Source organism: Eubalaena glacialis, chromosome 6 (genome assembly GCF_028564815.1).
Source record: "Eubalaena glacialis isolate mEubGla1 chromosome 6, mEubGla1.1.hap2.+ XY, whole genome shotgun sequence".
Classification (NCBI taxonomy): Eukaryota; Metazoa; Chordata; class Mammalia; order Artiodactyla; family Balaenidae; genus Eubalaena; species Eubalaena glacialis.
In genome coordinates, this window is record NC_083721.1 from 127470665 (window position 1) to 127494151 (window position 23487).

Here is a 23487-nt window from a genome sequence, read left to right on the forward strand (position 1 = left end):
ATCTTGCAAAGTCCCCTTTATCATCTTGAAATAAAAATCAGTCACATGTAATATATCCAAATCAGTATAATGTCCCAATTCTAATGTTATGTTAGGAGAAATGAAAAGAAAGTAATTTGTAAAAATAGGTATTTCAATATATAAATGCTTGGGTGCAATTACACCAGCAGACACAATGAAGTATATAGTCAGATGCTAATACCTACACCTAAAATCGTTGTGTGTGTGGCAGGCTAACCGGGGTGTTTTCTTAGTGACTCAAATACAGGACTGGTTTCAACTTTCTAAAATGTCAAAACCCTCAGTAAAGTTTCAATCAGAATGAAACAAAGCATAATCTTACCTCGATTTACACAGTTAGATGCATTTCTAGAAAACAATATTAAAACCACACAAGAGGGAAGAGATATGGGGATATATGTATATGTATAACTGATTCACTTTGTTATAAAGCAGAAACTAACACACCATTGTAAAGCAACTATACTCCAATAAAGATGTTAAAAAAATACTATGTGTTTATATAAAAAAGTTCCAGGATGAGCTAATTAGGAACAGGTTTTTCATCTACATGAGTTTCTGGTAGGACACGGAGAATTCGTGTGACGTGCAGGACAGCTTTGTGGTTTGGAGCTGTCCCACACATTGCAGGAGACAGTGGACCCCTCCAGCGGACCTGGGCGCTAAGAGCACTTCGCAAGAGCTCCCTAGTGTGTGGGACTGTCCTGGCTGAGGACTGCTGGCTGCACAGCTGAAAACATGGCCTCTGCAGGCCCACAACGAGAGCAGAGTCACCACGATGAGAGCTGTGCTTTCTTCGTCAGGTTTCTGCTGGATTCCAAGGGTGACTCTGGGGTCGGGGATCACTGGCCCCATTTGCTGGATGAAAAAGCAGTAGACACTGGGAAATTGCCGATGCTAAAAGAGCTGAGCCTTGAGCCCCTCGACGACTTAAATCCTAAATTTTTGTTAGAAGAGCTAACAAAGGAGAAGAAGTGTAACCATCAACACAATTCTGTTTTATACACAAACACCTCGCCAAGCCAACGCTGCACATTTTTCTCGTAAGACACTTGCCAATTAAATTGGGTTGGCTAATTAATCCTTAGGTGATATGAAATTATAATCCAACCATGCTTTGCTTGCAGCGTAAGAATAGAGAGGAAACGCATTTGTGGCGGATTTCCGCCAACCTCTCAGCCTGAAATGCGACAAGGATGAGGGATGAGCAGGAGCTCTAGCCTCACAGTGCTAAGCTAGCCCTTGCCTGATGGTCACAAGAAGGAACAGACATGAGTTCCCAAGAACCGTGACATGAGAGGAATCAATACGAAATACACCAAAATTCATATTTCTTCTACCAAAAAACTGACCAACTTTTTTGTCTTCTAACCCCAGATTGGTTTTGCAGAACTTTGGGCATGGCAAATTTATATTATGATTTCTCTCCTCCCCTCTGTAGGCAATGGGTGAACTCAACTTACTGACATAGCCCCTGTCACTGTTTTCATATACGTTTTTCATTTTAAAATAAAGGAAAATGCTTTCTTTACCCAACTCTTTCCTTTGCACACAAGTTTCTACCTTTTTTCTTGAGACAGCAAAGACTGACACAGGCAGAAATTTCTCCAAGCATAGGTCAGGCAGATAAAGGGTTTTAATAAAGGCGGAGTTGACAGCTTTCCTTTGAGCAAAATGGAATGCCCTGCGGGGTACTGCACGTATTGGCCTTCTACTGGGTAGCAGGCCTACTCACAAGTGTATCTCACATTTAGTGCTCAGAGCAGCCCTGTTGGGGCAGGTATCACAATTCTCATCATATAGATGGGAAAAATAGGAGAAGATGACTTGCTTAAGTTCCCAGAGCAGGCGGCAGACTCAGGATTTGAACCCAGATCTGTCTGAGCTAGGAAACCATGGTGATTCTCTCACCCCCTTTGATAATTCCCCATTTGAACAGCTTTGCCCTCCCCTACTTCCTCACCTGGGGCAGGGCGTTCACTGCCCATCAGGCACGATTATTTTGTGGGGCACAGCGAGCTGGACTTTCTGCCCTGGGACTCCTTTTTTGTCTCCAAATCTGAAACTCCAGGGGTGCAATTGTGAATGCAAATTCTACCTACCAAATCCTTTGGAAAGCAGTTCTCTCTCCTAGCTCTGTCTCTCCCACAAATATAACTGAGTGCAATTATATTGGTCTTTCATAAACAATGAAGAACCGTTGAAGGAAGTTCTAAATCCAAGCAAGCTCTGCCAGGATTTCTCTGTAACTCAGCAAACACTGCTGAACATTAATAAACAAATAAACAAGAAAACTGATGTGTTCTGTGCTTCGCTAGACTGTGAACACACTCTCGGTGATGGGGGCCGAGGGAACGGCTGGGACAGGCCAACTGCAGTCATTGGCTCTTCTCCTCGTCCCACCTGCTTTAAAGGGAAACCCTCCGGGAACAAAGAGGAAATTGCACCAAAAAACACAATATTACTTTAAATCCTTGATTTCCTGTATGACACAGCAAAGTATTTACTCTAATGCCCACTCAAGTCAGCATAAAATCCCATGCCCCAAGAGGAGAAGGGCTAGGGGGAGATAAAAAGAGGGCATTTATCACAAATGCAATTAGAATCAGTTTTTAACATTTGTAAAGATACAATTAAAGAATTGTATCTTTAATCGTTTTAAAGATACAATGTCAATATTTTGCATACATGCCCCTATGGGGTAGAGATTCTAGGAGTACCCAGCTGCTGCTTTCAAATTCATAATTGCATTCTGGCTAAATTATACCATTAAATCATAAAATTATTAATATGCAGCCCACATTTGGACATATATAACCAGTACCAAATTGTGTCTTTCTTAGAGGACAAATACCTGATGGTGAAAATATTTATTCAAATTACATTTAATTTGTTCTCTATCATCACAGAAGACTATAAAATCATTCTGTATTTCTCTCCATGTTTTAATGTTTGTAATCTACCAGGCCCTTAAGCATCACCCAGATTTTCCTAAAATGTTACTGCAACTAACTTTCGGGGGTACTCCTCTGTGGGTGCATGCTGTTTCCAGGTTCCGTGGGTTCTGAGTGCCAGCTGCTGGGCTCAAAGGGGAAGAACCCCCTGCAGAACCCAGGAGACAGACCGGGCTGCGAGCCCTACAGCAGCTGCCGGGCGCCCCCTAGAGCTTCGGAAGGAGCAAGATGCCTTATTCCTATGTAAGTCTTAAACTCGTTCTATTCCTGAAGCCTTTTCAATTAGAAACACGTTTGCTGGGACGAAGTGAGAGCGTGGCATGAACATATATATATACTACCAAATGTAAAATAGCTAGCTAGTGGGAAGGAGCTGCATAGCAGAGGGAGATCAGCTCGTGACCACCTAGAGGGGTGGGATAGGGAGGGTGGGAGGGAGATGCAAGAGGGAGGGGATATGGGGATATATGTATACATGTAGCTGATTCACTTTGTTATACAGCAGAAACTAACACACCATTGTAAAACAATTATACTCCAATAAAGTTAAAAAAAAAGAGAGAGAAAGAAAGAAACACGCTTGAATTGAGAGAAACTTTGGGGTAGATTTTTTTCCTAAGCTACTTTTCACGTCAATTAAAAATTGGGTTGCATTGGTAATCATTTTCTAGTGGTTTCAGGAATAGAATTATCAGCTCTTTAAATGCCTTGCAACAGCACAATATTACTTCTGTGGTCTTCCTTCCCAAAGTGCATAACCTCAATCTAATCTTAAGGATAAAATAAGACAAACCCAAATTATGGGTCATTTTGCAAAAGAATTTGTCTGTACTTTGAAAAATATTAGTGTCTGAGAGTGAAAAGCTGAGAATTGCTCCAGAGTGAGGGAGACTAAAGAGACATGAAAACTAAATGCAACATGTGATTCTGAACTGGATCTTTTTGCTCTAAAGGGTATCATTGGGACAAGCAGCCAATTTGAACATGCACTGTACATTAGATGATAGTATTGTGTAAATGCTACTCTTCCTGAATTTAATAATTGCACTATTGTTATATAAGAGAATGTCCTTGACCTCTGAAACTCACTCTTAACTGAAAAAAATTAAACTAAAAAAAATAATTGAACGTGAATGTGTACATTATATGCACATTGTATTAGTTTCCTCTTGTGGTTTTAACAGATTACCACAAACTTAGTGGATTTAAGTAACACAAACTTCTTATCTTACAGTTCTGGAAGTCAGAAGTCTGAAATGGGTCTTAGTGGGCTAAAATCAAAGTGTCTGCAGGACTGCATTCCTTTCTGCAGGATCTAGGGAAGAATGTTTTCTTGCCTTTTCCAGCTTCTGGAGGTTGCCCATATTCCTTGGTTCATGACACCCTTCCATCTTCAAAGCTCACTACAGCTGGTGGAGTCTTTGTCTCGATGCCATCTCTTTGGTTCTGACTCTTCTGCCTCCCTTGTCCCCATTTGGAAGGACTCTTTTGATTATATTGGACCCTCCTGGATAATCCAGGATAATCTATTTATCTTAGTCAGCTGATTTGCAACCTTAATTTTGTCTGCATCCTTAATTCCTCCTTGCCATGCAGCATAATATATTCATAGGCTCCAAGGATTAGGATGTAGACATCTTTGGGGGCCATCATTCACACACACACACGCACACACACACACACACTGAAATAAAGAGAGAGAGAGAGAGAAAGCAAATGTGTTAAGATGTTAACAAGTTAACCATAAATGAAGAGTATATGGAAGTTAACTGCAATATTTTTGCAACTTTTCGTGGGTTTAACATTTTTTCCAAAAAAAAAATTCAGTTAAAAAAAAACTCCTCACGATAACGCTGAATATTTCAAACAACACAAATCCACAATCTCTTATCTGAAATTCAAAAACTCTAAAAACTAACCATTTTTCATAATTCCTTTGACTTCAAAGGCCCCCCTGAACCATCACAGGCTTTCACAGCCTCTTCTTACCCCCTTGCTGTGACTGGACGTCCATCGGCGTCCCTTCACTCTCTCTGGGCTGTTTCACCTGGGGTGGCTCACATGCCAGGCTCTGGGCTAGGTCCTGGGAGGCAACACAGGCAGGACTGCCCTGCCCTCTGAGAGCCCAGAGTCAAATGCATCCAGTGCCAAAGCCACGGTGAGATCAGCAAAACGCAACCCGGGCCTGAGGGCAGGGAGATTCGGAATGGGAGCAGAGATGGCTTTGGGGAGAGGTGATGCACATTAGTAAACAAGTGAAGAAGATTAATAAGGAGAAGACACCCTACGTGGGAGAACAGTGTGGGGAAATGCTTGGAGGCTTGACTGCGCATGCCCTGTTTGAGAAAGTCAAGTCAATTGGTGTGATGGGAGGACAATGGAGGCTGGAGGGCAGACAAGGGCAGGCCATGCAAGAGGGCTTCTTTGCATTACCATGAAGAGGAAACTGTTTTGATCCTGAAGTTCCTGGGGGGCCCACAACAGGGAAATTTTTTTTTTTTTTTTTTTTTTTTTTGGTTGCGTGGAGCAGCTTGCAGGATCTTAATTCCCTGACCAGGGATTGAACCTGTGCCCTCGGCAGTGAAAGTACAGAGTCCTAACCACTGGACCACCAGGGAAATCGCCACAATAGGGATTTTTATTGTGGAATATTTACTGAGAGAAAACACACACCCCCAAATGGGTGTGGTAGGCAGCTTTTAAAGTGGCTGTGTGGGTGATACCTGCCTCCTGATGTTCACCGTCTGGTGTAATTCCCTCCACTTGAGGGTGGGCTGGACCTGTGACTTGCTTCTACTTGAATAGAATAAAAATAGTGGGCGATCACTCCCGAGATTTGTTTATAAAGACTTTGGCTTCGGGCTTCCCTGGTGGCGCAGTGATTGAGAATCTGCCTGCCAATGCAGCGGACACAGGTTCGAGCCCTGGTCTGGGAAGGTCCCACATGCCGCGGAGCAACTGGGCCCGTGCGCCACAACTACTGAGCCTGCGCGTCTGGAGCCTGTGCTCCGCAACAAGAGAGGCCGCGATAGTGAGAGGCCCGCGCACCGCGATGAAGAGTGGCCCCCGCTTGCCGCAACTAGAGAAAGCCCTCGCACAGAAACGAAGACCCAACACAGCCAAAATACATAAATAAATAAATAAACAAATAAAGGTGCTAATAATTAAAAAAAAAAAAAAGACTTTGGCTCACCTCTTGCTCACCTCTTTTGCTTCCACTCACTCTGATGAAACCAGCTGCCCTGTTGTGAACTGCACTATAGCAAGGAACTGAGAGTGGCTTTTGGCCAAGAGTTATCAAGCATCTGAGGCCCTCAGTGCAAGAACTAGTGAGGAACTGAATCCTGCGGATGATCACACGAGTGGGCTTGGAGGCAGATCCTTTCCCAGGCGAGCCTTGAATCGACTGCAGCCTCAGCTGACACTGCAGCCCCCGAGAGTCCCTGGGATGAAGGACTCAGACCCACAGAAACCGTGAGACAGTAGGTATTTGCTGCTTTAAGTTATTAAAGTTTAGGCGTAATTTGTTATGCAGTGATAAATAGGAAGGAAAAAATTTTAAATCATCAGACCGCAGCTTGAAGAAACAGAGCATCAGTTCCTTCAGTGTCTCCTCTGTGCCTATTCTCCATCCCACCCTCTTCCCCTTTCTCCTGCCAGAAGTAACCACCATCCAGAATTTTTGTTTATCATTATCTTGCTTTTTAAAAAACACACATATATGTTTGCCTAAACACATTTTGTTGAGTTTTGAAGGTTTTTAAACTTTATCTTATATAAATCGAGTTACTCATATGCTTCTGTGATTTGCATTTCTTATTCAAAATTAAGCTCCTGAGACTGAACCATGCTGATCATGTGGTTCATTCATTTTCACTGATGTGAATTTCTCCACTCTTTTGTCCTTGGACACTTAGAATGTTTTCAGTGTTTTTCTATTGCCACCAGCCTGCTGTGAACATTCTTGGGCATGACTCCTGGAACATGTGAGCCAAGATTTCTCTGGTGTGGACACGTAGGAGTGAAAGGGCTGCTTAGGTATAAGCATCTTCAACTTTACAATATAATGAAAATGTTTTCCAAAGGGATGATACCACTCTACACTCCCAACTGGTGTGCAGAAGAATTCCTCTGTTCTACATCCTTTTTGATCATTATAAAATGACTTCTTGTGATTTTAATTTGCAGTTCCCTAATTACTACTAAGATGAACATTTTTTCACATGCTTATTGCAGATCAGGTTTTATTCTCCTGCACAATGCTTATTTATGACTTTTGTCCAGGTTTTTATTGGGTTGTCTTTAACTGATTGATTCACAGGTGTTCTTTATACATTCTGATACTATACCTTGTCAATTACATGTGTTGCAAATATATTCGTTTGGCATTATCTTTGCATTCTTTTTGAAGTATTTTGAGGAAAAGAAGTTATAAAGTTTAATGTAATCCAATTTATCAGTCATTTCCTGTCTGATGTACACTTTTTGTGTCTTGCTTAACTTTCTCTCCCACTAGTTTATAAAGATTTTCTCCTATATTTTCTTCTTAAAATTGTAAAATTTTGGCCTCACATTTACATCTAATCCATTTGAAATGGATTCTTTTAGTATGGCATAAGGTATCCACCAACTGGATATGAATATCCAATTTTATAATTTTTCATATGGATAACCTTGAACCAGCACCATGGTGAATGGTCCATCCAGTTCTCAAGGATTTGTGATGCTATCTCAGATACAATCAAGTCTCTGTCTAGGTGTGTGTCTGTTTCTGGGCTCTGTCTTCTGCTCTGTTGTTTCAGTTGTATATCCTTGTGCCAATACCAGAAGTCCTAATTACTCTAACTTTATAATAAAAATGTCACCTTATCCTTCTTCAGAAGCATCTAGGTTATTCTGGCCCTTTGTTTTACCATGTACATTTTATGATTACTTTAATTAAATTCTAAGAAAAATGCTGTTGATCTTAAATCATATAGAATCCATAGGTCTATTGGAGACAATTGCTATTGCTCTAAGTTCCCCTACCCATAACATGTATTTCTACAATTATTTGGGACTTCTTTAATAGTTTTCCAAAAGAGTGTATCATTTTGTATCATTTTCTCCATATTTTCTGAGCTTTAGGTCCAGCTATGTTATTTTTCACTGTTGCTATTGTAAATGGTATTAAAGTTTGTAATATTTTGTTTGTTGCTTCAATAAAACACAGTTATTTCTATATACCTAGCAACATTGTTAAACATATGTTAACTCTAATAATTAATCTATAGATTCTTTTGAGTTTTCCATGTGGATAATCATAATAACTTAGTCTCTTCCTCTCTAATTGTTTCTGGCTAGGATCTTAAGTACAGTGTCAAAAAGTGGTAATGGTAGCATTCTTGACTTGTTCTTGATTTCAAAGGAACTATAGTAACATTTCACTTCTAAGTATGATGGCTACTATAGGTTTTTTGGAGATATTTCTTATCAGGTTAAAGAACTCAGCTTCTACTTCTAGTTTGTGAAGAGTGTTATCATGACTGAATATTAAATTTCACTGGAGGCTTTTTCCATATCTGTGATGATCATATGGTGTTTCTTCACTAATCTGCTGATGTGATAAATTGCATTAATACATTATTTAATGTTAAACTAGCCTTGTGTTGTTGGGATTATCCCAATTTGGTCATAATCTACTGTGGACAAAGAATGTCGCCTGCCATTTCAGTAAACAAAGGATGTTTTGGACGTCTTAAAGCTATCAGCCACTATAGCCTCTGCCCCCTACTCCTTCCCTGGTGTACCCTGAGGGGCTTCAGGATGGAGAAAAACAGGATACTGGCCATGCATGTATAGTCCACTAATATTTGACAAGGGAGACAGGAACACTCAATATGGAAAAGATTGTATCTTCAATAAATTGTGGTGGGAAAACTGGATAGTCACATGCAAAAGAATGACATTGAACTCCGATCTTACACAAAAATTAAGTCAAAATGGATTAAAATTTAAGTCGAAATGGATTAAAGACTTAAATGTAAGACCTGAAAATGTAAAAGTTTTAGAAGAAAATAGGGGAAAATCTCCTTGACATTGGTCTTGGCAACAATTTTTTAGATATGACACCAAGAGCAAAAATTAATAAGTGGGACTACGTCATACTAAAACATCTTCTGAAATAAGTTAGACAGAGAAAGGCAAATTCTGTATGATCTCATAGGAATCTAAAAGAGCTGAACTCATAGAAATAGAGAATAGAATGGTAGTTGCTAAGGGCTGGGATTGAGGGGATCTGGGGAGATCTTAGTCAAGGGGTACAAACTGCCAGTTATGAGTTCTGGGGATCTAAAGTACAGCATGGTGACAATATTTACAATACTGTATTATGTACTTGAAAGTTGCTAAGAGTCCAATTTTAAATGTTTTACCACACACACACACACACACACACATACACACACACCCAAATGGTAATTATGAGAGGGGATGGAGGTGTTAACTAACCTTACTGTGGTAATCATTTTTTTTTTTTTTTTTTTTTTTTTTGGCTGTGTTGGGTCTTCGTTTCCGCGCGAGGGCTTTCTCCAGTTGCAGCGGGGGGGGGGGGGGCACTCCTCATCGCGGTGCGCGGGCCCCCCACTGTCACGGCCTCTCCTGCTGCGGAGCACAGGCACCAGACGCGCAGGCTCAGCAGCTGTGGCCCACGGGCCCAGTTGCTCCGCGGCATGTGGGATCCTCCCAGACCAGGGCTCGAACCCGCGTCCCCCGCATCGGCAGGCAGACTCTCAACCACTGCGCCACCAGGGAAGCCCTGTGGTAATCATTTTGAGAAAGGAAGGGAGCAGGGCACAACCTTTAAAAGAATGACATAGCCCGAGGACATGACATAAACTGATTAGAACCAAATAGGTCCAAGATGGCAGATGACTAGACCTTGAGCCTCAGTATATGCTCATTGTAACACCTCAGCAAACTAAATGATACATCCACAGGCGCCATGACAGTTTCAAGGCTGACCACAAAAGGTCAAAAAGTGGGCAGTGGCCCAATTCCTGGAAATCCCCACTCCTTCCCCAAAATAGCTGGAATACTCCTCTCACTCATTAGCCTATGACATTCTCCACCCCTATAAAAACTGACCACCCCATACCCTGGGGCCTCTCTCACCTTCCCAGATGGCCCACACTCTGACATATGGAGTGTGTATCTCCCTGAATAAACCTTCTTTCACTACTGTGGCTCGCTCTTGAATTCTTTCCTGTGTGAAGCCAAGAACCCACACTTGGTGGCCATCCCAGGGACTCAGACGTGACCTGGGATGTGACCATCCTCTCGTGCCCCACTCTCTTTCCTGCAACAATTTTGCACACAAGAGTGTACTTTCAAATCATCATATTGTACACCTTAAACGTATACAATGTTATATGTCAACTATATCTCAATAAGGCTGGGAGGAAAATATTTTTGTAATAGTATGGGGAAAATACATCTAAAAGTTCTATTCTCTGAACTATTTCCCCAAATGATGGAATTTTGCCTACCGATTTATAACTTCTCTACGATAGGTAACATTTAGCACTTTAAAGAACAATGACAACACCAGAAAAACAAAACAAAACGGTCTGCATGATTTGGATACATGCTGAAGTATGAGAACCACAGCCCCAGTGTACCCTTGGAAGGGGAGTTTTGAGAATCACAGAGCCTCAGTCAGCTGAGTCCCTAAAGGACTGTTAGAACAGAACCAATCTGTTCTCAGCCCAAGATCCTTAAATGAGCAAGCAATAAATTCCTATTAGGTTGAGCCATTATGTATTTGAGTCTCTAATCTACTGTGCCCTAGCCTACCCTAACTAATATAAATGCTTACCTCATTAATTTTCAGCCTTTTTTCCTTTTATAATATATGGGCTTAAAAGGTAAAATTTTCTCTAAGGACTGCTTAAAAAGTTATCAGTTTTGACATTTAGACTTTTTATTATCATTCAGTTCAAAGTATTTTGTCCATTTGATTGAGGGGACTTGTGGATTCTTTAGAAGCATGTGTCTCAATTTCCAAACTTACAAAGTTCTTCAGTCTTCTTGTTGATTTCCAGTTTAATCGCTTTGTGGTCCCAGAAACTCCTCTGTATGACTTTAATACATTGAAGTTCGATGAGACTGCTTGGGTCCATTTTTATCAACATTCTGTGTATGATTGAAAAAGCACGCATATTCTGCAGATGTTGAATGCAGTGTTCTATGTGTTTCCATTGGGTCAGAGTTGTTAATCATCTTGTTGAAATCTATATGCTTACTGTTTTTATTTGCTTGTTCTATCAATTTCTGAGTGAACTTCGTCAAAAACTACCTCTATTGCTGTGGGTTTGTCTGTTTCTTCTTGTGGTTCTTTCCATTTTGGCTTTATACAATGAGGAAATGTCATTAGATGCATGAAAATTTTAAATCATTGAATCACTGTGTTTTGGTGAAACAAATCTTTTATTATTACGTGGTGACTAACCTTCTTGAATTCTAGGAATGTTTTCTTGCCTGAAAGCCTTTTTTCTCTGGTAGCAATATAGTTACACTTATTTTCCTTTGGGTAGTATTTTTACACCTTATCCAATTCTTTTACTTTCAACCTTAGCATGTCCTTATGGTTTAGCCATGTCTTTCACAAAGTTGTTGTTCGTTTTTAAATTCAGCCTGAAAATCTTTGAACTGGAACATTTGGTCCTTTTCCACTTAATGTAACTACTGATATATTTGGATTTAAAACTATATTATTTCATGCTTTTTGTCTCTCCTTTCTGGCCTTCTTTTTAACTGAATTTCATGTTTTCCCCTTCTACTAGTATGGGGAAGAGGCCTTTCACTGGTTATCCTATGTCTTACAATGTATATTTAAAATTTTAAATGAATCAAAATCTTTGTCTTCCTTCTGGTTAATACAAGGTTCATAGAATGTTCAAACTCCCACTTACCTCCTTCCTCACTTTCATAAAATTGTAATGTGCTCGGGGTTTTCCTGGTGGCGCAGTGGTTAAAAATCAGCCTGTCAGTGCAGGGGACACGGGTTCAAGCCCTGGTCCGGGAAGATCCCACATGCCGCAAAGCAACTAAGCCCGTGCGCCACAACTACTGAGTTCGCATGCCACAACTACTGAAACCCGCAGACCTAGAGCCTGTGCTCCACAACAAGAGATACCACCACAATGAGAAGCCCGCGCACCGCAACGAAAGAGTAGCCCCCGCTTGCCGCAACTAGAGAAAGCCTGCGCACAGCAATGAAGACCCAACACAGCCAAAAATTAAAACATTAAAAAAAAATTGTAATGTGCTGTATTTTTCTGTTATTTAAAAAAATGCCACAATTATCTCTTTTATATGGTTAAACACCTTTTGCATTTGCCTGCCTAACTTACTGCTTTTTTGTTTACCATTTTATCTTGCATTTTAGGCCTTCCATTTGGTCTCAGATTCCTTCTGCCTAAATCTTTTAGGATTTCCTTTGGTGAGCTTCTGTTGATAGCAAACTCCCAGTTTTAATTTTTCTGAAATTTCTTTATTCTATCCTCATTTCTGAAAGATTTTTACTGGGTATAAAATCCTAGTTTGGCAGTACCCTGGAAGGAATTGTTCCATTGTCTTCTGTTATTAATGTGGAGTTGGTTGTCAGCCTAGCTGTCATTGCTTTGAAGGTTCTGTCAAAGGAAAAATTCTGGATGCTTTTGTCTCAAATTTTTCTCTTTGCCTTTGGTTATCTAATTTCATGACTTTGTATCTAGATATGGGCCCATTTTTATTTATTCTCTTTGGGATTACCTGGGATTTTGATTTCTTCGTCAGTTTGAGAAAATTCTCAGCCTTTGTAGCTTCAGATGATCTCTATGATACATTTTCTCTCTGCTTCTCTGGGACACCAATCAAACACCTATTGGACTTGCTGTGTATCCTGCCTGCATCCTACTCTCTCCTCTGTAATTTCTTCCTCTTGGCTGCATTCTGCATTTCTGCTGCTCCATCTTTGTTAAACAATTCTCCTTCAACGTTGTCCAACTGCGCTTTAAATTTTCTTTTTCATTTCTGGAAGTTATATTTGGTTTTCAAATCTGTTCTACCATTTTTAAGTGGCCCATTCTGTTTTCAAGTAGGCCTTATATTTTTAAAAATGTACTAATTTGCATTTTGCAATCTTTATTTGATAACTCCAGAATCTGTTTTTTTTTTTTTTTTTTTTTTTTGGTGGGGGGAGGATAGGCTGGTTTTGCTTCTATTTTGAGGGTTCTCACCAGGGGTGCGGTCTCCTTCCTTGCTTATTATTCACTGTGTGCGGCTCATAGTCCTTGAAAAACTATTGATGTGGTTTTACCACGACCTGGGATGAGGGATGAGGATTGCTTTTTCCAGAAATGAATGGGATTTGCTTCTATTGTGCACTTGAGATTTATATTTCTGGAACCACTTTAATTCAGGACCCGAGGGTCCCCCTCCCCACTCTAATAATGCAGATTTGGGCTTTAATTCTGCTCAAGGGTCAGTACTTGATCTACAGTCTCAGGGATATGCTCTTTTCGTCTTTCAATTTTTCTTCTCAGTTCTGCTCAGCACCAAGGAAACTTTGTCTAGTCTCAAGGGGGCAGAAGAAAGAATCCAAATGTACTTCTGGGGTCCCAACTTAACGGGAAGGGTCTACTAGGCTCCTCAACTTAGGGGAGGCTTGCTTGGTCATCTGCTTCTGTCTCCCTTGTTCTGAAAGGCTATCAAGATTATAGTTAGATCAGCAAACACATCTAAGTGCCTATTAACTCTATAGGTTCTTGCTGTATCTTGGATTTTGGCCTGCTTGTTCCTCATTATTATATTAACTCTAGGATGATAAGATTTTTGAAGTATTTTATCTAGTATTTTAATCACACTCATTAGAAACTTTGGCCCTTAAACGTAGCCCATTATGCAGGTAGCAGAAATCAAGATCTTCACCTTGCTTTGATGTTCTTCAGTTTCGCTATGTGTATAGGCATGATTTAATCCTACTTAGGATACACTGTGATTCGTGGAGCTATGGATTCATGTTTATCAACTCTGGGAATTTTACCTTTTAAAATATTACCACTTCTCTATTCTCTTCATTACTTTAATATAATGTAGTATTAGACATTCTCATTGCATCCTCCATGTCTCCTAACTTCTCATTCATACAGTCCTTTTCTCTCTCTTTGCTGTCTTCTAGGTCAATTATTTAGATATATCTTACAGTTTAAATCACTTCACTTATGTCTAGTCCATTTTTGACTTATCTATTGAGTTGATGTCAGTTCCTATATTTTAACTTTTGGTCTGTTTATCCCTTATGTTTCTTATTGTATGCTCATCTTAGTAATTACAGCTACTCTGCATTTTCTCTCTTGACAGTTGGAACCTATTAAGTGTTTGACAGTGTTAAATGTGTTGTTTCCGTGTTTCTGTAGTCACTCATAGTGGCTGGTCTTATGTGTTTGGTGATCATCAAGTAATGCTGTGAGAATTCTGTAGGCCTAACTTGCAAAGTTTTCCTGTAACGATTTGATTCTACTTCTACTGGTATCCCCATCCTGGAAGCACCTCAGCCCGCTCTGGCTCCCCTACTCTTCAGCCCCAGACCCCAAATATAACTAACTAACTGCTCCTGGTCATCTAAGCTGCAGCACCAGTCCCTACCCTGATTAATCCCGGTTTACTCTAATTGTTTAGCTTTGGGCTTGGGGTAGAGGAGTAGAGGGGAAAAAGTCCTTGGGGAACCCTTCTGTATTGTGCCAGCAATGGCTTAAGAAGCATGTTCTAAGATTAGCTGTCACGGAAGAGGTGAGTTGCTCAGAGGTCCGGCTTACTCATGATACCAAAATCAGATATTCACTTGTAAAACCTCCATTTTATATATTTCCTGAAACATATTAAGCATGACTACTTTATGAACTGTACTTTGATACTTCCAGTATCTCAAGTCTTCATGGGTTTCATTCTGTAGCTTTCACTCAAAATTTACTCTTTTCCTTAAGTATCTTTATTTCATGTTATTACTTTTAAAATACGTTTAAAGTGAACAAATATTAAATGTACAGTTAATGATTTTCATATTGTGTACACACCTATTTAACCACTACCCAAATCAACATGTGAGAGATTGCCATTACTCCAGAGAGTCCCACTAGGCCCCCTTGTCAGCTCCTCCTCCACACCTTCCAGTAAACATTAATTTGGCTTCTATCATGTTGACTAGTTTTGCCTGTTCTTGACCCTCACATAAACGGAATAGAGCATATACTATTCTGTGCCAGGCTTCTTGCATCTAACATGTTTTTGATACTCATCCATGCTATGGCATGTATCAGTAATTCACATCTTGCTTTTTGTTTTGCTATGCAGTATTCCACTGTATGAACATAAAGTGACCTTCTCTTGATGACCACCTTTAGTAATAAAACTGCTATGAACATTTGAGGACTTTTCATTTCTCTTGGGAAACTTTTCCTCCCCACCTGGTAATAATTCTGGGTGATAGAGTGGATATAGTTTTAAATTTTCCTAGAAATGGCATCTTTCCAAAGTAGCTGTACCATTTTACACTCTAAACAACAATGTATGAGTCTCAGTTGTTTGAACATCCTAGGTATGATGCCTACTTGTCATTGTACAGGGTGCACTGTAGTGTTCCCTTGGTTCTAATTCATTAATCACGTTAAGTATCTTTTCATATGCCTACTTTTTTGCAAAGTGGCTGTTCAGGTCTTTACCTTAAAAATTTTCCTTATTAAATGTCCTGTCAGACATACTGTGAATATTTTGTCTGTGGCTGCATTTTTACTTTTAATGGTGTCTGTTTAATTTTGATGTTTCTTCTTTTTAATGGTTAGTGCCTTTTTTGGGTAAATTTCAATCCTTGCCTACTCCAAGGTTGCAAAGATATTTTCTTCTAGGTTTACAATTTTAATTTTTACCTTTAGACCTATCATCCATCTTTTGTGTATGGTGAAGTAATTGTTCATTTTTATTCATATTATTGTCTAGTTGCCCTAGCATACTTGTCAGGGGTGTGGAGACAAAAAGCAAAACAAAAAATCAGTATATAGTTTAGGAAGATATAGATCAAATAACCTGGGCCACTAAAACTCATAGTTCATACAATTTTCATCAATCTTATTGGATAATCTTGAAAGCTAAGGTTCAGAAGTAGCAGTTGAAAATGGGCTATTTGTTCTTGACAATGAGACTCAAGGAGGAATTATGAGGTGCTTTTAAGAGTAGGGAACTGGATAACAGAAAACGAGGGTCTAGCACTAAATTTTGTTGGGCTAGATGTAATGAGCTCCTTTGAATTTGACTAGGTTTAGAATCCTGGATCTACCACTAGTTTCAAAATGTCAAGACAGTTACTTTTGAATCAATTTCCAGGAAAGAATAAAAGAAAATGGGTTATTTTTCCTAATGGGCTATTAGAAAACTTTGATCTTTACTTCAAGGAACACCCCTCCCTGTATCAGCCCATATTTCCATCCCTGTTTCAAAGTCTGGGTAAAAGTACTATGTTTTTCCAGGCAGCCTTTCCAGATTTTTCTAACAGAATTAATCACCATGACACTTCAGAGAAAATATGACATCCCTGAGGTTCACAGGTAGTGTAACTGAGGGCTGCCCATCTAAGACAAACTGAACCTATTTGTTGTCTGATTTTCTATGATGCTTCGGGGAAAAAAAAAATCCACTGCTGTTCCAGTAGCCTCAGGAGGTAATCTAAGCTCTATATAGATCAGTTTCAAAGACAGACAGGCCATGTTGTTCCAGTTTACTTACTGAGCTCCATTTCTCATCACTCCCCAATGTTTCATTCTAAGCCAATCCCCATCTTTTAGTTTTTTTTTTTTTTAAGTCATCTCAGTGTCATCTCAAGTGCTGATGAATAACCTAGTGTAGTGAGTAAACATGAACACCCAAATTGAAAAAGACCAGCTGTAACTAACAACCCTTTAAATATCATGGGTCTATTCACCCAATATATAGGCTGTTGGGAAATCACATGAAATCACTGTATAAACATAGCACTCTACAAATTTACTGAGTTGCCTCCATATATAAAGGTAGTCAGTCAGCTGGTCTGTGCAATGCAAAAAATTAACAAAGGAAATCATTTAACTACACTTTGCTTGCTTGCCTGAGTATCAGTTGTACAGATGTCACACTTGAACCTTAAGAAATCATTAACTCACAGATTCCTTCTTCTATCACAGCTTCCGATATTTGGTAATGAACACACATCCACACAATTTAAACCTGGGACACTTGAGCTAAGTCATACCATTATTTTGCCAATATCTTCACTCTACCCACCATTTCAGTCTTCAGTGGAGAGAGTACTGTCAGGAGGCCAAACAATTTCAGCTTTACGTTGAGAAATGTAACATGACAAATTTGTCCTGGTTTCCTTACTAACAAAACTAGGTGATGTCTGACTGTTGCTACAATTTGGGAAAACCTAAAAAAACAAAACAGACAAAATATAAAGTGGGTAGGCACTACATAACACTTATATCTGTGTCACTTGTATTTCAATCTATCATATGTGGATTCATTTGGTTATTATAACAAGTTTCCAGCTCTTTACCTTTAATATTCTTAGCTTTCCCAAAGGCTGAAATTAAAACAAACAAAAGCTCCTACTGTTAAAAAAAAAAATTACAAGCTAGGGAGGAATCAATCAAATAACCTAATCAGGCTTCAATTTCTCAAATATTCTTTGCAAATTAGATATTTTGATACATGAAAAGTACTGGATTTACAGATCAACAAACCTGTGGAAAATATGCAAGAACAGAAATTTCTTCCTGAACTATGAGGCAGTGGGATTATTCGACCTTTCAATCCCTAGAGGCATCTATCACTAGGTCTAGCAGGTAGGACCCTAACACTTAACTTGAAAAAAATGGCTATGCACTTTTGTTCTACACATTAATCCTAAGAAAGTATGATTACATTCTCACCATACCAGAGTATTAGGACACATTATAGAAAAACTGAAAAACAAACACCAGATTTTCATACGCATATTTTAATTTTTGGAATTTTAACAATTCAAATAAAATTCAGCTAGTTAACATAAATACAGAGTAAATGCACATAATTTACAGCCACATACAGGAATTCAATAGCAAACCTCACATAAATGGTCAAAGGATATCAACTCTTTGAAGTTGATTATTTAGCTACGACTGACAGGTCATAATTTAATGGTTCACATATGCAGGGGTACACATTCAAAATGTTTATTAACACAAAAACTGAGTAAAACTAGAATCTTCAGTTTCTACAAGGAGTAGCATAAAAAGCAGGGTGTAGATGGAGAAATGTAAGGGCACAATGGAGATTTGTGTGGGCCGAAAGTTAGTACATTAAATACTTTTATATAGTTAAAATCCCCTTCCAATTTAAGTCATTTAGGAACACCTATATTCTTAGGAATGTTAAGTCATGATCAATACCAGAGGAGAAAAAGGCTGAACCAGCCCCAGAGGGGCCCCTATAGCGCTATAACAGTCCAGGCAGAAGGGCATATAAACAACCAAAGACAGCACGGACAACGCTGGAAGCGTAAAGGACAAATGGATTCCTAGCACTTCAGTCCTTCAAGATCAAATCAGTATTTTTAGTGATCGAAAACAAAATCTGAAAATGCTGACATATTTATACTCCAGTAAAAGGGTAAACACTCATTATTCTTAACAACCCAAACTCAGCTGGTCCTAACAGAATAATGCTATTCCACAATGGGCATTTGGTTTTAGGAGACAAAAGGCTGGATTAAGTAATGTAATGATATTCTCTCTTGGTGTCAGAGTTAAAAAAATCAATTGCTTGCGGGTCCCATCTAGTAAGATTGGTTCCACGAAATTACATACATAAGGAAAACCAAGACAAAAGCTTTGGTGATACAGTTTTTTCCCTGGATTTAAAAGCACTGTGTGGTACCCCACAATCACAGGTTGGTCATTCTCAGATTTTTGACTTTGAAATCTAGTCAACTGTTTCTGTGAGCCACAAGTACCAGAGTTCTGATCTGCTGCTCTATGAGAATGTTCTTTCAGTATGTACCGCTTTAACCTGAAAAGTTCAATTTTCTGAGACGATTCTCCAATAAAAGTACATACCAATTTGAAGAGTGCTGACTACCTCTACACTAGAAATAAAAAGCTATCTGAGAGAAAACGGATGAAAATAAAACACAGTTTACAAAAAAAGTCCAATGCTTTTTAAGTGTTTTTCTTTTTTTCTTTTTAAATGTTTGCATCAATTAAAAAAGAAAAATCTCCAAAGAAATGTTTCAAAGACAAACTTTATGTACAATTTTTATATAAAGTTTTCTTTTTAAATTATCTTTGTCATACATAAACTACGGCAGATTGTACTTTGGGGGGAAGAAACAAAATAAACTTCATTGCTCCTTTCCAGTTGGCGCACAAAGAAACAAAGTCTGAGACTCTAAGATCTTTTCCTTCCAGCACATACTCACTTTTAAAAGCTGAAAAAAATGCACTAAAGGGTCAATACAAATACAAACAGGAATAGAATAAGAGTTCACCCTTGAAGGACACTTGTTATGAATTTGCTACGACTAAATAAGATGTTCCTTAGCTGCTGGTTTTTATATCATTCTTAATCATTTGTGGGGTATTCAGATCACTAAGATTAGAGAGTCTCTGTCTGACATTCAATACAACTAATGTTTACAGATCTTCACAAGGCAAATGGCACTGTATTAGGCAGTATAAGTGGCACATGAAAATGAACACACTATATATTGACACTTTTACAGATTTAAGTTAGAAACCCCATTACTGTTTTTTTTGGGGGGGTGGGGGGCATGTTCCTCACAATAAATGTCAAAGCTGAAATTCACCATAAAAGGTAAGAATAATCCCAAAGGTAATGAAACTGAATTTGCCTTTGGTCTCCAAATAGATTGGAATACTTTAAATTCCAATCGAAGCACCTCAAAAACATCCAGTTACTGTTGATTACGAGGAAGTTAAGGTGTAGGAATTTAAGAGGGAACTGTGTCTCACTGGTGACAGTGGAGAAAGCTTGCAATGACATGCTATGATTTTTTATATGTTAGGGGCACTACAGTGTACATAAGAATACTTAAAACATTTATAGTAAAGATCTCCAAAATATACCTAAATCCCAGAAAAATGTTATGAACACTGTTTCTGCCTAATACATAACCAATACTTAAAAAAAGTAATCTTAACATGGGAATTCTCTCCTACTCTCACCCTCCCCCGCAGAAGGCCACAAAGTGCATTCACCAAAAGTCATTCTTAAGATAAAGCCATTGCACAAAATGTACAGTTCATGTATACTGAAATGACTACCACACTGGAGTTTAATTGTATAAATTTCATACACCAGTATAGCAACATCCATAAGCGAAAGTCTTTTAATAGAATTACAGCAAATATCTTCATAAGGGCCATACACATAATACATTTAAAGTATTAAAAGGTGCAGTTGAACTCAACAGCAAAATGTAAAAGCTATATCCTGTTAACACGCTTAATCTGAATTAACTTGAATCTTTCTACGATTTACCATTCAAGAAATTAGGATGGAATAAATTCCTTGTCCAAAGCAGTTTGTTCATTTATAAAACTGTAAGTTAATTAGGATAACTACCTGCCCAATCAGATTGCAGAGGGCCCTTCTTCTATAATGTTTATGCTGCCCCAGATATTTATAACGTCACCTTAAAAAAAGAAAACACCTTGTAAGGGCAAAGCTGAAAATTACCATTTTCTCTACTAAATAAATGCAATGTATGCAGAGCTTCTGGAAATAATTCAAAGGTTCAAATTCTTAATGTGAAACCAAATTGAGAAAGATTCAGAAGCAGTAAATGTTTTCCACTTTAAGAAAATGACACCTAGGTATGACAGGGGATAATTCAAGTTCATAATTATTAAGTCACTGCAAAGACATTGCATTCATTCATGTATCATTAGGTTAGAAAAGATAAAAGGACATGCTCAAGTCACTGAAATGGCCAAGAATCAACATTTTACTGGTTTATTATGTCCCAAACTATTACCATTTAAGTTGATACATTAACAGTTTAAGTGTTCACATTATGCTAAACATAAAGCACCTGTGAGCAGTGGAAACCAAAACATTTTAAAGCTAAAAATAAACACATGTTTAGACACTACTTCATTTGTCATCAAAAACAGTGACTACTAATGCCAAATGATTAACTTTAAAATATAGTGCCAGATCCTCTCAAGGAAATGTGAAAATACTACTATCATTGTTATTTTTCAATTTTATAGGAATTATACAGAAGTTAGAAATTTCTGACTGTCAGTACTATCTTTGGATAGTTATACAGTTACAGATGGCTTTGTCTTGAAGACTGGAAAAGTGCTCATGGAATAAACACTATACTCTGATTGCCATAAATCAACAAAATGCCAGCTGTGTCCTGTGGACATGGTAGAGAAAATGGCAATTCTGAAGAAGGAGCGCTTCTAAAGGCTTTTTCTTGGAGGCAGCCAAGGTTTTTTTTCACATTACAAAAAGACTAAGTAATGTGGTTATGATTACTTTAATTCCTACAACCAAACTTCCACTTAGGTATAGTTCCATGTTCCCACACTATTTTCCTTCTGTCCACCAAGCTGGCTTCGGTACTCCATGGTCCACTGTATCTTTTGGTCTTCCCTCTTTATAGTACAGCAGCCTGGTGGTGCTATCCGTTGAGCAGGTAGACCACTAATTCATAGGTGGCCATCATAATGGCTGTGTTTGGAATCTGTCTCACCAGATGAGTTGTCAGACCACGGTAAAGAGACCCATAGCCTTCTTCTTGAACAAGCAAAGATAGTGTCTGAAAAAAGGATCTATATTTTGTTCCCTCCTCACGCAGTCTTGTTCTTACAACTTCTGTATGGGAAAAAAATAGTCATTTTATTTAAACACCAGTGTAATATCTTTATACCCTCCTAATACTGGACACATCCCATTTATCAGACTGTAAGTGTAAGTTCAGGATAAATGAGGAGTAATTTTTAATGTGCAACTTATTGAAACTAGTTACCATAGCCATGTCTTTCACCAAACTCCTAAGCTAGCTGGCTAAAATCACATATACTAATTATAAAATTTCATAGGTTCCTGAATGGTAAAAGACAGAATAAACAGAAGTATCAGTTATATACTGGATATAGATAAAAGGGAGAATAGATGTGATAAATAAAGGTAAAGCTGGAAAGAGAATAGAGATGGTATCAAAGATGAATACAGAAAGATACAGTGAGAAACAAACAGGGAAGATTTTTAAGAAGTGGACATAACAATGAAAAAATAGAATTATTAATTTATTCACAATGGTCCACATACACCAACATGAAATTTTATGTGGATAAGGCTGAAAATGTTTAAAATACTAGTGTCAGCTAAAAGGCCGCATCTGGGAAGCAACCAGGCAAAAATCATAAACCTTTAGATCTGAAAAGGATCTTAAAGGTTAGTCTAATTTTTCTTCATTTTAAAAGGTAAAGAAAGAAATGGGGGCTACTAAGAAGTTTTAGTCAGCTGAAGGCAGAGGCTGGGACAAGAATTAAGAGTTTCAACTGAAGAATCTGTTCTTTCCACCCCATTATTTTTCAAACTTTTTCAACACAATGCTCCTGATGGGCCTGAGGGAAATGGCCGAAAGTAACTTTCACTGCAAATGTTAACATTTGAAATCTCCTATGTCCTGTCTTAAATATCCATGTCATTTATATATTTCACTCCAAAATACTGTTTATAAACTGTACCTCTTCTTATAATGACATCATCTCACTTGAAGAGACAGGGTGCTTCCAACTCCAAAACCCTCTCTCTCTCTCACCTGAGCAGGTCACCATCTTAGACCTCCCATAGAAGGCCAGAACCTACCCAATGCTGCTGGTACTGTCCTCTTTTGATTTCTCTTAAAGAAGTTAGGAATGGCCCTCAGGAAACTGGAGGTAAGTTGACAGTCCAATTTTGTTAAAGAGTTGGTTTTATTCATAAATTACGTTTTAGAACAAATACTCATTTTCTAGCGGTATTTCATTTTTCCTGACAGAGCTTTAATCACATAGCCTTAGCTTTACAAAGGTGACTGTAAACATTAATCAGCGTAACAAAAGTGAAGCACTTAGATGAAAAACCCAAACCAAACTAAACCTCAAACATACCAAAATCAAAGTTTACACTTTAACAAAACAACAAAAACGTTACAAAAAAACCCTCAGCGTGTTACAGAGAAATTCTTAAGTGGTTTTCTTAGTTATTAATGAAAAAGGCTAATATTTTAAAACTTAAAAAACAGAAGTTTTAAAAATCATTAATATATACTTATTTGCCAACATGAAACAATGTAAAATAACTTGGTCTTTGGGATTATAGACTTCAATTCAAATTTGAGCTCCACCACTGAGTAAGCTATGTGACCTTGAGCAAGTTACTTAATCTTAACATTTCTGGTTTC

The 23487-nt window shown here is 38.4% G+C and overlaps 1 protein-coding gene across 1 annotated transcript in view; it reads right to left on the bottom strand.

Annotated features, from left to right (window-relative positions):
• Nucleotides 1-18022: 18022 nt before the first annotated feature.
• The window catches only part of SLC25A36 (solute carrier family 25 member 36), a 41432-nt gene continuing 35967 nt past the window's right edge, over nt 18023-23487 (bottom strand). The window contains exon 7 of the mRNA XM_061194597.1: nt 18023-21911. Coding sequence (XP_061050580.1) covers nt 21718-21911 — 194 coding nt within the window. The 3' untranslated portion in view covers nt 18023-21717. The remainder of the gene's footprint in view (nt 21912-23487) is intronic.